The sequence below is a fragment of the Leguminivora glycinivorella genome, chromosome Z (genome assembly GCF_023078275.1).
Source record: "Leguminivora glycinivorella isolate SPB_JAAS2020 chromosome Z, LegGlyc_1.1, whole genome shotgun sequence".
Classification (NCBI taxonomy): domain Eukaryota; kingdom Metazoa; phylum Arthropoda; class Insecta; order Lepidoptera; family Tortricidae; genus Leguminivora; species Leguminivora glycinivorella.
The window spans coordinates 7,594,634-7,610,488 of NC_062998.1; the positions used below are offsets into that span (position 1 = coordinate 7,594,634).

Consider the following 15,855-nt stretch of genomic DNA (forward strand, 5'->3'; position numbering starts at 1 on the left):
GCCGCTTTTGGGGTTCGGGTGAAAGGTACTTGCGAATGTTGGATTATGTAGAAATGTGTAGGTAATTTTTAAAACTGCTTTTAATATAAATCTTTGATTATTTGATGGAAACACACATTTAATGAATATACGTATATTGGTAAGGTTTGAGGAGTTTTCTCAATTCCTCATGAATCCGATATCCGATTACATACACCCTGTTTTTATTGAATTCCGTTACCTTTAAGGGAATATTCATCACATTAAATACAATTAATTTATCTAGAAACTAGCGTCTTAACTCTTGTGGTTATCGAGTTATTAAAAAAATAAAGATAATTTCTGAACTCGTGTGTCACAGCCTTTACCAATTCCTAACGTTATTTGTTTTGATATGTGCCGTCAATCACTTGACACTAACTTGAATGTTATTTTTTGTGTATTCATTCTTCTATATAAATAATAACATCCTTAATGTTTACAATATTTTAATTGAATGACAAGTGTGACAATTCTGACATGACATACAATACTTTCTCTACCGGCCGTAGAGGTTTCATAGTACGAAATAGGTAACATAACGAAATTGGTATAACATTATTCTTAAGGGTCTCTCATACTAATAACTTCATTTATTATGTATGAAAATAATGAGACATTTTTTTTCGCGAATTTAACTAAATGTGATTCCTGATAATGAATCTAATGACGTGTCGAATTTAACGGAAAACAAAAAAAAACACGGTGTATAAAAAATCGAGCTTGACAGAATTTGACTTGAAAACTCAATATGTAAGCATAACAAAGAGAACAAATCTCCTAACAAATAAATGTCACTAATTATGAACTTAAATGCATGCTGTTATTATAAAAATACGAAAGTCACTATAAGTGTGCTATTCAGATTTGAGAAGTTCCGTTCTGATCATCATCAAAAGTTCCACTGCACCAAATGTCACTGTTCTGGACGTAAGTGCATGCTGTTCTTATAAAAATACCAAAGTCACTATAAGTGTGCCGTTCAGATTTGAGGAGTTCCGTTCTGACCATCATCAGCAGTTCCACTGCACCAAATGTTACTGTTCCGTACGTAAATGCATGCTGTTCTTATAAAAACACAAAAATCACCATATGTATGCCTTTCAGATTTGAGGAGTTCCCTCGATTTCCCTAGGATCCCATCATCAGAACTGGGTTCTGATAAAAATGGGACCAATCCAAAAAAAAACAAAATCGGTCCAGTAACGACGGAGATATCGTGGAACAAACATAAAAAGAATACAGACGAATTGAAAACCACCTTCCTTGAGATTTGGGTGCGGCGGTTAAAAAAAAGCATCTCAAATCAAATTTTTCCACTTCGTTACCATGTTTCAAACACTTTGTACATCGGTTACAAAGTGGAAAGTATGCGAAATAATAGAAAGTGATTCTGAGTAGAAAAAACAAAATTTACCTACCTTAGAAAAAATAGTTGTGGTGATTCTTCTCGCGAAAACGCCTGTGTAGCGACGCCGGAAAATAAAAGTCGACTTTCAGCTCATAAGTATAATTGTATAATTATTAAACTTATTTAATTATACTTCATCATCATCGAAGAAATCCGACTCGACCCTGTCAACCGACTGTCCAGGGTTACGAGCTTTGAGCAGAATCCTAATATTAGTCTGTCGCCTAGAAGGGTTCAACTCTCTCGCTTCCGCGGTCCGTGCGTACGCTTCCGCTCGCGCGTCCACGTCCGCTCTCGCTTGCGCGTAAGCGTGCGCCGCCGCTTGCGCTTGCTCGTCCGCTCTGCTTAGTTGTATCAGCGAGTCTTGCAGTTCTAACCTGTGATTCAATAGTACAGTCAGCAGCAGAAGTTGCGTAGCGGGCAAGGTGTTCAAAATTAACTTGACACGATCTTATTTTTAAGACAATAAGAGCGTGTTAGGATCATTGTGAACACCTTGCCCGCTACGGAACTTCTGCTGCTGACTGTACCCACATTACGTACGGAATGAAAAAAAACTCGTAATTTTCAGTACACACATCGTCACTATTTTTAAAAAAACTTGTATCTTCGTCTGTCAATGAAAAGAAAATTGTAGTAAGTATGTATGGAATACATATAGTTTTACTGCGTTTTAACTTTGAGGAGCAGCGTGAGATACGAGATTTTTTCAAAGTACGACGACATGCTTTTTACGCACTAGTGCGAGCAGTGGCTAATTTCTTGTCAGGTTGAAACTTCGGAGAGCCATCTAGCCAAGTAGTCGAATGGCATTTCTCCGACGCGAAACGAAAACGAAACGCCGCGAAAGGTAGTCTGGCTCTGTCGCGCCAATACGCACGAGCGATAGAGATAGATATCTACGAGCGTTTCGTTTCGTGAGCGTTTCGCGAGCGTTTGTGCCATTCGGTTACGTACCCTGTACTGAAAAACGTCGTACGATGCACGTGCGAAAATGAAATTTCGTTTCGCCTTTCTCCCTTCGATCATGCCACAGTATAAGGATAAATCAGTAGTTAATCTCCGGCAGCGGCGACGCGGTCGTTACTACTGCGCAAGGTCACGCAGGGTTGTACCGGTGCTACTGTCCTACTCGTAGTAACTGTGTAAGTGTGTATGGCGCTATGCTAGTACCAACGCTCTTTCTACCTTTTTATCTAATAAAGATTCAAGTACGTGTTTGTTTCTTAAATACTGACGAAATCGTATTTACATAAAATGTTTGAATAGATGTTTGCACAATATTTAAGTAGGTACCAAACTTTCGAGCTAGATAGATCGCAGCATCTACCTAAATGTCGTTACAGATAAATCTTTATTGATTTTAACACTTTCGAAACCGGGCTCTACGCGGCGCTACGACATTTTCGCTACATACGGGGAAACCCATGTAATCGGCTACGCTTCTACGAGCGGTGTACCCGACAGTCGGGTTCTTGGTAGCGAAAGTGTTAATGTGTCATTCTAGCTTTAAATCTCACTTTTACGCCATTTACGTAAGCAATAATGTACCTAACACTGCAAAAATATAACAACCACTTACTTTTCTGGGTGTCTAGGAATTCTAAAGAACATTCTGACATTTCCGCATTTTGAGAACTGTTCTCCATACACCCATAAACACTACAGTAACGAAAATATGTCTTCGGTGCTGACGTCATTTTCTCCCGAACTCAACACGTCAACACAGCGCGCGAACGCGGCCCCGACTGTCCAGCCCAATACTTACCAGTTTCGCATGTATTTGGTGCATATGGAGAGTAGTTTTCGACACACCGCGCGGAGTGAAGTTTGTTAGAAGAGTTATTACTGCTTTATACTGTGATCATGCTCTAATTTATCGCCAATCGTTTTAAACTTCCTCTCTTCCGCACTTGTATCGCAATGTATTAAATATTGGTCGAAGACTAGCGTAAATTAACAGTATTGCTACCAATTTTTAGGTAATATTGCTATAGTATTAATCAGTATTATGTTTTTAATTTCTTCTGCTTGTAATTTGTAATATAAGTTGTAAACTGTTCTAATATTAAATTTTTGGCACAAAATCAAAAAGGTAATCACGGTATATATCCCGGTCAATATAAATCTAACCTAAGGTACATAAATAACTATCGTCTTTCTTACCATTGTTTCTGACTCTGCAAATAAAATAATGAAGTCGCATTAATCAACAATTTACACAGTTACTTAAAAGTAGAGCTTCTTTAGGTAGGTACAGTCATCCAATTGGCACCCTAGGCTAGGCCACTCTACAACAATGTCAAAATGACAAGCAGCAAGATATTTCTTACAAACTAATTTATAACGTCACGATGATCATCAGCATTCGCCTGCCATTATCCCATTCATTTGGGGTCGGCGCAGCATGTTTTCCCGCTTCCATACCTCCCTATCATCCGTCATTTCATCATTCACTTGCTTTCGCTTCACGATGATATAGTTCTACTTTAAAAAATATAATTATTTTAAGTATGTTTAAGTCTCACGGGACTTTTATATAGTTAAAAAATATACAAAAATACATCGGGATAATACTCACGTGTACAACACCGGCTGCCAGTACCACCATGGCGATCACGAACAATCCTCGAACCATTTTTTATTATCTATACGGAAAGAAAAATAATAAATAATAGTTATTTGTTTTACAAGGGGGCAAAGTAGTTGTTTAACCGCACGTGCCAATATTGATACCTGAGCAAGCGAAAGATTCCAACATTGAACCGCGAGCGTAGCGAGTGGTTCAAAAAGTGGAATCTTGAGCCTAGCGAGGGTATCAAGGCACGAAGGTTAAACAAACTTTGCCACCGAGTGAAACACAAAATTTTTCACCACACCAAAACAAACAAAATACCAACTATAAAACATCAAAATAAATCAAATCCATCAACTTATTCAGTATTTATGATTCAAAATCATCATTCATAGGTAAAATCTAACAGTCAGATTAAGACATCCAGTTAAAATTTGTATGAAATTACTTTGCCCCCTTGTGGATAAAATTCAATTTTGCTATCTGTTTTCGAATAACAAAGAAAGCCTTTACCAGTAAAGTTGGTGTGGTGAAAATATATATTATAGGACATTCCTACACAGATTGACTGAGTCCCACGGTAAGCTCAATATGGCTTGTGTTGCAGGTACTCAGACAACGATATATATAATTATACAAATCCGTACTAATATTATAAATGGAAAAGTGTGTTTCTGTTTGTTTGTCCGTATTTCACGGCAAAACGGAGCGACGAATTGACGTGATTTTTTAAGTAGAGATAGTTGGAGGGATGGAGAGTGACATAGGCTACTTTTTGTCTCTTTATAACCCTTCACTTCTCTAAAAGGGGGGGGGGGGGGGTGGAAGTTTGTATTGAGCATTCTGCAATTTTAGAATTTAACGCGAGCGAAGCCGCGGGGTGAAAGCTAGTAGTTATACTATACATAGAAAACATCCATGACTCAGGAACAAATATCTGTGCTCATCACACAAATGAATGCCCTTACCGGGATTCGAACCCGGGACCGCGGCGTAGCAGGCAGGGTCACTACGCGCTAGGCCAGACCGGTCGTCAAAAAGCTGTCAGAAATCATGAGGCCTGTCGTTCACATGTTGCGTAGGTATCTAGACACGCGGTAGCTGTTTCTGATTTTTAAATACCTAAAAGTACAAAAGCGTTGTGGCTTAGCAGTAAGAGCATGCGACTTTCAATCCAGAAGTCGCGGGTTGGAACCCCGGCTCACACCAATGAGTTTTTCGGAATTTTGCGCGAAATGAAATTTGATATTTGCCAGTCGTTTTTCGGCGAAGGAAAACATCGTGAGGGAACCGGCCTAACTCCAGTTCTTTTTTAGGCCTCTTTACCCTTTGGGTTGGAAGGTCAGATGGCAGTCGCTTTCGTAAAACTAGTGCCTATGCCAAATTGTCGCTTGGGATTAGTTGCCATAGCGAACCCCAAGCTCCCATGAGCCGTGGCGAATGCCGGGATAACTCAAGGAGGATGATGAAATACCTAAAAGCACAGAGAATAGAGTTGGCTATAAAACTGAAATATAAATATTAAACAATAATAATATTGTTGAGCTTTAATTTCTGTGACATTACCTGAAGTATGTATAAAGGTGCAGGAACGTAGGATTCAGAGTTCGAAATATATCGAAGTTGGCACACGCACCTATTATATTTGAACGCGAGACCGTATCGAATTTTATTCATTATGTAATATTTTATATGTCCATTTAAAGAAAAATGCTAAGCACGAGCCGGGTCCAATTTCTATGGATAAAATATTTTTTTAGTTCAAAGCCGAAAACAGTGTGTTTAATTGTTTTTCTTCACATTTGCTGTTTCAAGGTCTCATTGCGTCTACGTGTACTGAAAAATAATGTACTATTTTGCTCCCAAGGGTGCTATGGATTTAGTTTTAAAAATTGATATAATCCGTACGTTTAAAAATTAATTACTATAATCTCCAGCCCGCGGCTGTCGCGAGTTATTGACACTTGTTGTCAAAATCTTGTTACCAGGGAGGTAAGGGGGATTTCGACACAATGTAATGTGTTGCACTATGTACTATTTTTTTGTATTTTATTTTCTATCACGAGTTTTTCATAAACCTAAGAGGGAAAAATCGACCAAAAGTAATAATTTAGGAACACTATTCTAGCATGAAGTCATTTTCTTGCAACCTGCGTGCGTAGCTGAATGTACAAACGCTCACGAAACGCTCTTGGAACGAAACGCTCGTAGATATCTATCTCTATCGCTCTTGCGTATTGGCGCGACGGCGCCTGACTACCTTTCGCGGCGTTTCGTTTTCGTTTCACGTCGTAGAAATGCCATTCGGCTACGGAGGCTGTAATGACACACATACGAAGGTAATATTGCCTTAATTAATATAAATTACCTTATGGTACAGCGGGGCTAATCTCGACTGGGGGGAAAATGTAACTGGTCCATTTTTTCCATGTTTTACAATGTTTGCATTATTAAATAGAGTGTCAACCGGTAACATATGGTAGGGGCATTCAGTGGATATATGTAGAACTCAACATCATAGTGTAATAATGGAAAAAATTGATTAGTAACAATTGCCCCCCAGTCGAGATTTGGCCCGCTTTAAATTAATTAAAATTAATTGTTGATTCACCTATGTAGTTATCAGGGCTATGAAGCAGATTTTTTAAGACTTTTCTTTAAAATATTACGGACCCCTAATAAAAATGTAGGCCTAGGTAGTTATATTGGAATAATGTTTCAATTTATTTTGAACATTTTAGTTATCTTATTATAACTATTTAGTATACTTGTACTTAATTGAATGTGTTATTATAATCCGAAGCAAATCAATTTTATATTGATTTGTTGTACCTATTATTTAACAGGATGTAAATTACGCGTAGTGTATATATTTGGTATTTAAAAACGCATGACAACCACACAGGATTATTTTTAATCTCCGACACAAAAACGACGGGGTGTAGTTTAGCGTGTCTCTCTGTCTGTCTGTTTGTGTGTGTATCTGTCTGTGGTATCGTAGCTCCCGAAGTGAAGAATCTAAGGTACAGTCAGCGATAAAAGCTTATTGTGCCAAAAATGTATTTTTTTTCAATTTCGTCTTTCGTCAAATCTTCTCGAGGCTGAGGCGTTAGGGTTAGAGCCGGCGTAGCTTTATTTGACGTTCATATGCGCATTGTAATATGCCTATTTTTTTATTTGTCAATTTCGTCAGTTAGTGTTTCGTGTTTGGGCGTTTTATAAAATAAATCTCATACACGAATATCGAATTTCACCAGATCTGCACCTGTCTGCGCTCATTCTTCTCAGAATCACGAGCTGATTCGATCCTGACGATAAAAAAATGTGTCCTATTTTTTTCCTTTTACGTCACGATTTTAGTATGAATTTACTACGTGTGTGACGTATTGGAAACTCGAATTTTGTATGGAAAATTTGGGACACTGCTTTATCGTCGGGATCGAATCAGCTCGTGATTCTGAGAAGAATGAGCCCAAATACGTCCAGATCTGGTGAAATTCGATATTCGAGATTTATTTTGGAAAACGCCCGTTTAGTGTTTCGTGTGTTTTGTTCGTATAAGTTTTTTGATTTTTTGGTTTTTTCGAGTCAATCATTTTTGTCATGTCGTATTTGACAATAAAACATAGATTAGACAGCGAAAGTGCCAAAAAAGATCATGACCAGTAGTCGGGTCAACACAGAGCGAGGCACGTCACGAGGCAATGTGCTCGCGCGGAAAACTTTCAGTAGGCAATGTCCTGCCTCGGTCGAGGCACGACTACATTGAACGCCGGTTGCCGTACGTGAGAATAGGTACGGTCAGCCAAGAAAGTGGTTTACTACTTTTGGACTCTATTTGAAACAAATAAGGTCGAAAAGTGGTAAACCACTTTTTAAGCTGACTGTACCAACATTGCCACGCGACGTACCCTGCCCTGTGGAAACCCAGCAGGGATAACACATGATGGCCGCGAGAGAATGTTGCCGCGAGATAGACTATCCGTCTTTATGTCATTCATACAGTTAGAAGAAGACGTGTCATCTATCTCGCGGCGACATACTCTCGCGGCCATCATGTGCTGGGCCTACAGCGAATAACGAATGGGCGAGAGAGGAAATAATAAATGAGACATACAACTCATATGCTCCGAGACGACAAAAACTTCTAGCGAAAGTGACAGCTGCAGAATGGCAGGAATTTAGGAACTTAAAATGTAGAAATAATTGCGTATTCTTAAATTGATGCCATACGACTAAATAAATAAATAGAACTTGACAAAAACGATTGAGACTATTCATAGTTACTCAAAACGATACCGCAGTTTCTTGAACGTGATGTTTTAAAGTAGATAAAAACCCGATGACTTTTTAACTATAAAACTCCCGTGAGACTCATACATATTTAAAAATATTTTAAGCGCAGTATGCGTCGCTCGAGACTAAAGGCGGGGTCGCTACTCTTGAGAAAGGTTCTCGAAATTGAACCGAAACATGTCGAACGCTATATCGACTTAATACGTGAGTAACCCGCTTAAAATATTTTTAAATACCGATGACTTTTTTTCTAAGTCGAGCGACTTCTACCTACTTTGGTAATTACCTACAAGTTACATATTTTTTACATTCTCAGCGCGAGTACCTACCTATAGTAGACTATTTTAGTACTCTATTCGTATAATGGCATCATGACTGGAAATACTATAGTTACTTACCTACACGCTCAGTTTGTCAAAATACGCAATCCAAGACGATTAGGTACAGCTCTTCAATGACAAGGGATAAAGAAATAAACGCACAAAATATTTCAGGAAAGATTTATTATATCAAATTAAATAAGTAAGTAAATTTCTGCTGACTTAGCTTGCGATATAAAGAAACCTGATTCGTGTTTTATTAAAATATAGTTTCCAATATAGTTTTTTTTAACTCCTGCTTATTATGCTGGCAATTTTATCACTTAACGTGGATAAGACATCTGTCACTCTCATACTGACGTACTTGCCAGAATGTGACGGATGCTTTATCTATATGGGTAAGTGATAAAATTGAAGCATCATAGGCCTGCTGACCATCGATTTAGTTGATAGCATCATCAAGTTCAGAAATGAGACGTCGGGCTTGATGTGCGTGTGTATCAGCTCTTGAGTCTAGAAGGGATTCATCGCGTCTGTTAAACATGCCAAATTGTCGTCTTGTTATCTTTGGAACCTTCTCAGCCTCTGTATCAGCTCTATCTGAATCTGAAAGCGAGTCATCACGCCTTCTGGCCCAGGTGTATATCTGACGTCCTTTGCCTCCCTTTCGCAAAAATTTCTGACTATTCGTATCAGCTCTATAGAAATCTAGAAGTGAGTCATCACGTCTGGATATCTTTGGAGGGACCTCAGCTCCAGTATCAGCCCTATCTAGGTCTAGAAGTGAGTCATCGCGTCTATTAAACATCCCAAATTGACGCCTGGCTTTCTTTGGAGGAACCTCAGCTTCATTATCAGCTCTATCCAGGTCAAGAAGTGAGTCATCGCGTCTATTAAACATGCCAAATTGTCGTCTGGATATCTTTGGAGGAACCTCAGGGTTAGTACCAGCTCTACTCAGATATAGTTGTGAGGCAAGTAAGTCCTCACGCTTTGAGGGGACCCAGGTGTAGCCTATCTTTGGGAGAGCGTTCTCAGGGCCGTTGTCTAAAACTACCGATGAGTGGTCGCTCCTGTAGAGCCATCCTTTATACAAGTAGCTGTCTGACCTGTCGAAAAGTTTTTTTGTGTGCCTGACAGCTCTTTCTAAGTCTACCAGTGCGTTGACCAGCTCGTAGCGTGCTCGCAACTGGCTGTGATGAGAAAAAAAAATAGAAAATTAAATAGTTTACAATAATTTCATTAGAATTAATTAAAACCATTTCAGCACTTTGTATGATGAACATTTGGAAATTATCACATAGATCGACCTAGCCTCAATATAAGCAATAGTACTTATGTAAATACTAATGGACAATAATTATTTAAGTACCATGACCATGACTCAGAAACAAAAAACTGTGTTCATGAAAATCACACAACTAAATTTTATTTTTCATTGAGGTGCGCATGTATGTATGTTCCATCTTAAGAAACTTTGTTACTAAAACTATACTATAATTTCTATACAAGACGTATCGTGTTTAGATCTAATATTTGACGATATTCAAATCGAGTAGTGAGAAATATAAGGAAAGGATTACCTTTGACACTGGAAATGAAGACAAAATGTGCATTGTTTTGAAAACAAGTACGGAAAATCAGTTTATCACTTATCACGCTTAAAGATAACCTCCTAAAATGGGGAATAAACCCGGGACAAAGTGACGCATATTGTGAATGTGGTAAAATACAAACAACGCAACATATGATGCAATGTTCCCTGTGTCCAGCTATGTGCACTGCAGAAGACCTTATAAATGCTACCCCCCGAGGGTTGGAGGTGGCAAGATATTGGCAAAATATTATTTAGTTTATAACTTATGATCCCTTCACACGATAAGAAGAAGACTTATCACGCTAAGTCACTTGCACCACCGAAAATGTAGGGTTGACCCGAGGTAACCCACCTTTTTATTTGGAATTTGACAGTTGACAGCCCACTAACCTTGAGTTAAGCGGGTGGTGCAAGTAGCCCTAAAAGTAGAACTAGGTACCTTAAAATGCGACTTTCGTACTCAAAGGATAGTTATTATTTTATTATTTTATTCATTTTAGATATAAGCCTAGGTCAATTATAATGCGAATATAAAAGGAAAAACAAAACAACTTACAAAATAATATAAATTAAATTCTAAAAAACCTTATCGGTGGTCAGTGTGCGTAGCCGAATGCACAAACGCTCACGAAACGCTCACGATAATATCTCTTGCGTAGCTATCTATGTCTACCGCTCTTGCGTATTGGCGCGACAGAGCCAGACTACATTTCCGCGGCGTTTCGCATCGCATCACGAAACGAAACAAAAACGAAACGCCGCGAAAGGTAGTCTGGCTCTGTCGCCAATGTACAAGAGCGATATATGTAGATATTTACTAGCGTTTCATTCCGTGAGAATTTGTGTATTCAGCTACGCACACAGGGTCACAGAGAGGAATCGTCGGACTATCCGCGCTATGTCCGTACGGCCACAGTATAATAAAGAGTACTATCGTACAGCATGGCCACTTCCGCTCCCCGCTGAAAGCGCCGCCCACCCCCTCTCGGTTACCTCGCAGTTACCGCTTGTCAAAAACGCGACCAGTCGACCTGTCATATTTCACTCATACAAGCATAGTACGCGTTCACCTACACGAGCTTAGAATGTGTGCTAGGAACGCGCCTCTTTCATATATTTGATCGCCAGTGTCCGAGATGTGGTACGGCATACTATGTGGTGCGACAAGATGCCATTTCCGTGGGTCACATATGTGTGGATGCAGCATATATTTAGAATAATGCATTAACATACTTGCACATTTACGACTGCCAGCACCGTGGCAAACAGGAGCAGGATACCTCGAACCATTGTGTCCTGGACGACCAAAAAAATACTATCTTATTCCAATACTAAGTAAAATTTTCTGCTTCCGCTAAGATAAGAGAAGGTCTATTTCAAGTTTTCTTTTAGTAAGTATACGTTTTTGTTATTCAGCGAGTTATAAATTTATCTTACTTCTGGACTCTGGTGTATTATTTGTTTTCGCCTATATTACAAAATAAATACCTGCACAAAACCAAACGACACATAATACCCCACGATTAATTAAAGTATGACAAAAAAAATCTGTATGCTTGTATTATGCGTCTAACCTCTCTCGGCTTGTGAAAATTAGTTATTTTTCAATTACTGTTTCTTAAATTGCTATGGAAAGTGAAACCCTCATTATAGTATTTTATGCAACAGGCGTTTAAAGGAGGTCAAAAAAGACGAGTGGCGTGGGTAACAATTTGAGGCGAAGCCGAAAATTGTTATTTCGCGCCACGAGTTCTTTTTGACTGAGTTAAACACCGTTGCATAGAACACTTTTTCTACGACCATGCACTTAGTTTTTAATAGATTTCCTGAATAACTTTCGTGAAATTCACACTGTTTCCTGTATTTTGACGCAAAGGTTTGCACTGTCAGCTCAGCTGCCCAAAGCCTTTCCGCGCACGCCCGCAGTATCGTTATAACAATGCGTTGCCATGATTACAGAGCCAAACAATGCGTTTTCAGTGTTTTCGATACCGCGCACATGCGCGGAAAGCCAGCGGACTCTGGCTTTGGGGAATAGACTTTTATGTAGGGTTTTAAAGATCTATGCACGACCCTGTAAATGACGAATAACCGTTCGGGAGTAGAAAAACTCATTTTTTGTGTACTTTAATGTATACGCGAGTTACATAAAAATATGCTGACTCCAGATAGGCATGATTTTTCATTTTCTAACCAATTTGGTTATCTCTTGTGCACCATTTACGAGGGATGATTCAAAAATAATGAGAACTTATATATAGGTAAATTATAGACCTTTAAATATTTCGTTTGTCCAAAACCCAAGATTTAAAAAAAAAAGAAGCCTTAAAATTGCTTATTATTTTTTATGGCAGCCGTATTTTGATCCAAAACCGTTACGCCAATTTGAAATTCAGTGGCATCATTGGCATGCCAGCCTGATAAAAAAAAACAGTGAAATCCCCCCGCGCGGAAGAAGTGAAACTTCATAACAATCATAACATAACCTCAAAAACATTTTGTCAAGTGATCATTACGTTTTTGCTTTTAATTACGTCCATCTTTTTACTGTTTTAAATATTTCACATTGCTACTCGTTCAAATTATTGAAAAAACAAACAAACTCATTTTGCACTCGATCTACTTAAATATAAAACAACACATCCCAACCAACCATTTCACCATTCAAAAGCATTCTGGGCATTCTGTTCCGTCGCTGACTGAATGAATAATTGAATGAATGGAATGAGTGACTTGAGTGAGTCGCGTTCACACTGACAGAATATTACGCGCTGAGTGAGGGGCATTTCACGCAACTTAACACTGACTCATGAAATAAAACTATGGAAACGGATTAAATCACGTATAATGAATTTAAAATCCATCCCGACGTTTCGAACACTTTACAGCGTTCGTGGTCAACGGGTGACTGAGGAAAAATTACAATGTGCAAAAGCTACCCACATACAAGAAATATTAACGAACCATGTATGTGGGTTGACCAGGAACGCTGTAAAGTGTTCGAAACGTAGGGATGAATTTTAAATTCATTATACGCGATTTAATCCGTTTCCTTAGTTTTATTTCATGAGTAACTATCGCGGTAACCGAAGACAATATTATTAACACTGACTGTTACGCGCTGTCAGTTAGAAGTCGTATTAGAAGTTTCTCTTAAAAAAAAAATTACACTACGAACCTGAATCATGGAACCCTCGTATGAAGTAGAATATGAATGACTCTTGTAATGTAAGTGCACATTTTATAACTTCATATCCGTAGGTACTTAGTTCGAGAGTGTGCCTAATTGTAACCTTCTTGTTACGAGTAGATACGTATATGTTAAAAGATAAGACAAAGCAGTCTGTTACTTTACTCATATTGGCGTGAATTTATATATTTTGAGCAATCCTACATGTTTCCGGGCTCGCTTTCCTCCTTGAGGCCGACACACATGCGATACTGGCGCTGTAGCTCCTCTTCGAAGGGTATGACCGATACGACCGCAAACGCCCCGTCCGTACCCACCTGGAGGCGGAGCGTAGAGAACGAGGTGAGGGAATACGGATTGAGCTGGAAGGAGGCAAAAGCTGTGGCTCAAGATAGAAAGGCGTGGAAGGATTTGAGGCCCTGTCCATATATGCACTGAGAGAAATTTGCATTGTGAATTTAACAAGTACGACTTGTTGCGGGTTTATCCGTTTCAAAAAAAAGTATTTTAGTAGACGGAATAATCAGAATATTGATTAGACAAGTCGAATTTGTTCGAACAACAAGGTCAACTTGTTAACAGTTATTTGATTGAATCAGCCAAACATATGTTTAAAACAATATATGTCATGTTTCTTTTATAAAATCGACATGTTGATTCAAATATATTGTTGATTCAAATGACGAGTAACTTGTAGAATGTACTAGTTACACTTAACAAAATGTAACTTGTTGTTTGAACCAAAGAGCACATAGGCGCTATTTAACTATACTGTACTGTACTGCACAGTTAAATAATGTACTAGTTACACTTAACAAAATGTAACTTGTTGTTTGAACCAAAGAGCACATAGGCGCTATTTAAACCAAAAAACTTGTTGAACGAACATGAAAACTGGTTGTTTTTTCTCTCAGCGTGGGGTGCCTTAGGACATTCAACACCAACAACAACTATATTTTGACCAAGATGACTCGCAGCCGGTCTAGCTGAAGTGACAATCGTTGACGCTACGTGGCGATCAAAATAAAGTGTGGCTCTGTCGCACCACTACCACACCTCGGACACTGGTGATCCAATATATATATATGAAAGAAGCACGTTCCTAGCACACAGCCTAAGCTCGTGTAGGTAAACGCGTACTGTGCTTGTATAAGTGAGATATGACAGGTCGACTGTTCGCGTTTTTGACAGGCGGTAACTGTGAGGTAACCGAGAGGGGGTGGGCGGCACTTTCAGCGGGGAGCGGGAGTGGCCATACTGTACGATAGTACTCTTTATTATACTGTGCCACTACAGCTGGCTTAACCGAAGTGACAGTCAATGATGCTACGTAGCGATGGAAACGCGCCAATATTGAAGAGTGAAAGAGAAAGATGGCTACGAAACGCTTACGGATCGTAAGCGATTGACACATTAGCTAGGTACCTTGTAATCTTCTTTTGGCTAGATTCGTTTGCGTTTATTATATAAGTACAATGTGTTAGCAATTCTTCTTCTTCTTCCTCCTACCCTTATCCCACGTTATGTGGGGTCGGTAGAACACGTCTTCCTCTTCCATTCTCCTCTATCTTTCGTCATCTCAACACTCACATCTTTCTTCCTCATATCCTCTTTCACACAATCCATCCAGCGTTGTTTGGGTTTACCCCTCCCTCTCCATCCATCAACCTTCATCTCCAACATTCTTTTAACAATGTGTTAGCACTATGCGGGTATTTATTAAAACCGATAATAACATTATCAGCAATCGTGTTTGTATATTAGCAATAGTTATTTGTTATACAAGGGGGCAAAGTTGTATTTTAACGTCGAGTGTGGAATTGAAAAACGAGCAAGTGAAAGGATTCTATAGTTGAACCACGAGCGAAGCGAGTGGTTCGAGAATAGAATCCTGAACTTGCGAGTTTTTTAACACACGAGAAGTAAAATACATTTGCACCCGAGTGTAACACAAAACTTTTCCCCTCACTATAGCGAGGAAACTACAACGCAAAAAATGCGTTTATCACTGCTTCCAGTAGTTTTACAGGTGGTAAATCATCTTTATTACTAGATTCACCTACTTTTATCAATTTTAAAGCAGTTAATTTGACTTTATTCAAGGTCAAATTACTTTACCCACTAGTGTATAAAATGCGTTTTTACCCGCTGGTATTAAAGGACAAAACACGTGTTTCCGAGCTAGTGAGGGGAAAATTATATTTATTTAAATTAACCGCAATTCGCAATTAGTTTCCCAAAATCCGCACATTCAATATACTGCGTGCACTTCGTATTTACTAGTATCATTATTCTTGAGCTAATACTTACGGATTCGCTCTTCGCACGTGTATTGTACGGTTTTTAAAAGTCACAAATGGATCGAAAGCGATAAAAATATTTTTTTTACATTTTTCCAACTTCAAGGTAAAAAAAATATTTTATCGCGTTTTAATGAGAATTTAATGT

The 15,855-nt window shown here is 38.8% G+C and overlaps 1 protein-coding gene across 1 annotated transcript; it reads right to left on the reverse strand.

Moving 5' to 3' along the window:
* Positions 1-1,512: 1,512 nt before the first annotated feature.
* LOC125240539 lies at positions 1,513-5,617 on the reverse strand. The gene is made up of 4 exons (XM_048148432.1): positions 5,571-5,617; positions 4,011-4,077; positions 3,596-3,609; positions 1,513-1,806 (listed from the first exon to the last, which is right to left on the reverse strand). The coding sequence occupies exons 2-4, from the start codon at positions 4,065-4,067 to the stop codon at positions 1,557-1,559; spliced, it is 321 nt and encodes a 106-aa protein (XP_048004389.1). The 5' UTR covers positions 4,068-4,077; positions 5,571-5,617; the 3' UTR covers positions 1,513-1,556.
* Between the last annotated feature and the right edge of the window lie 10,238 nt (positions 5,618-15,855).

Bases quoted from the DNA above. Each gene is read 5' to 3' on its own strand.
- LOC125240539 (XM_048148432.1), bottom strand. From the start codon at position 4,067: ATGGTTCGAGGATTGTTCGTGATCGCCATGGTGGTACTGGCAGCCGGT.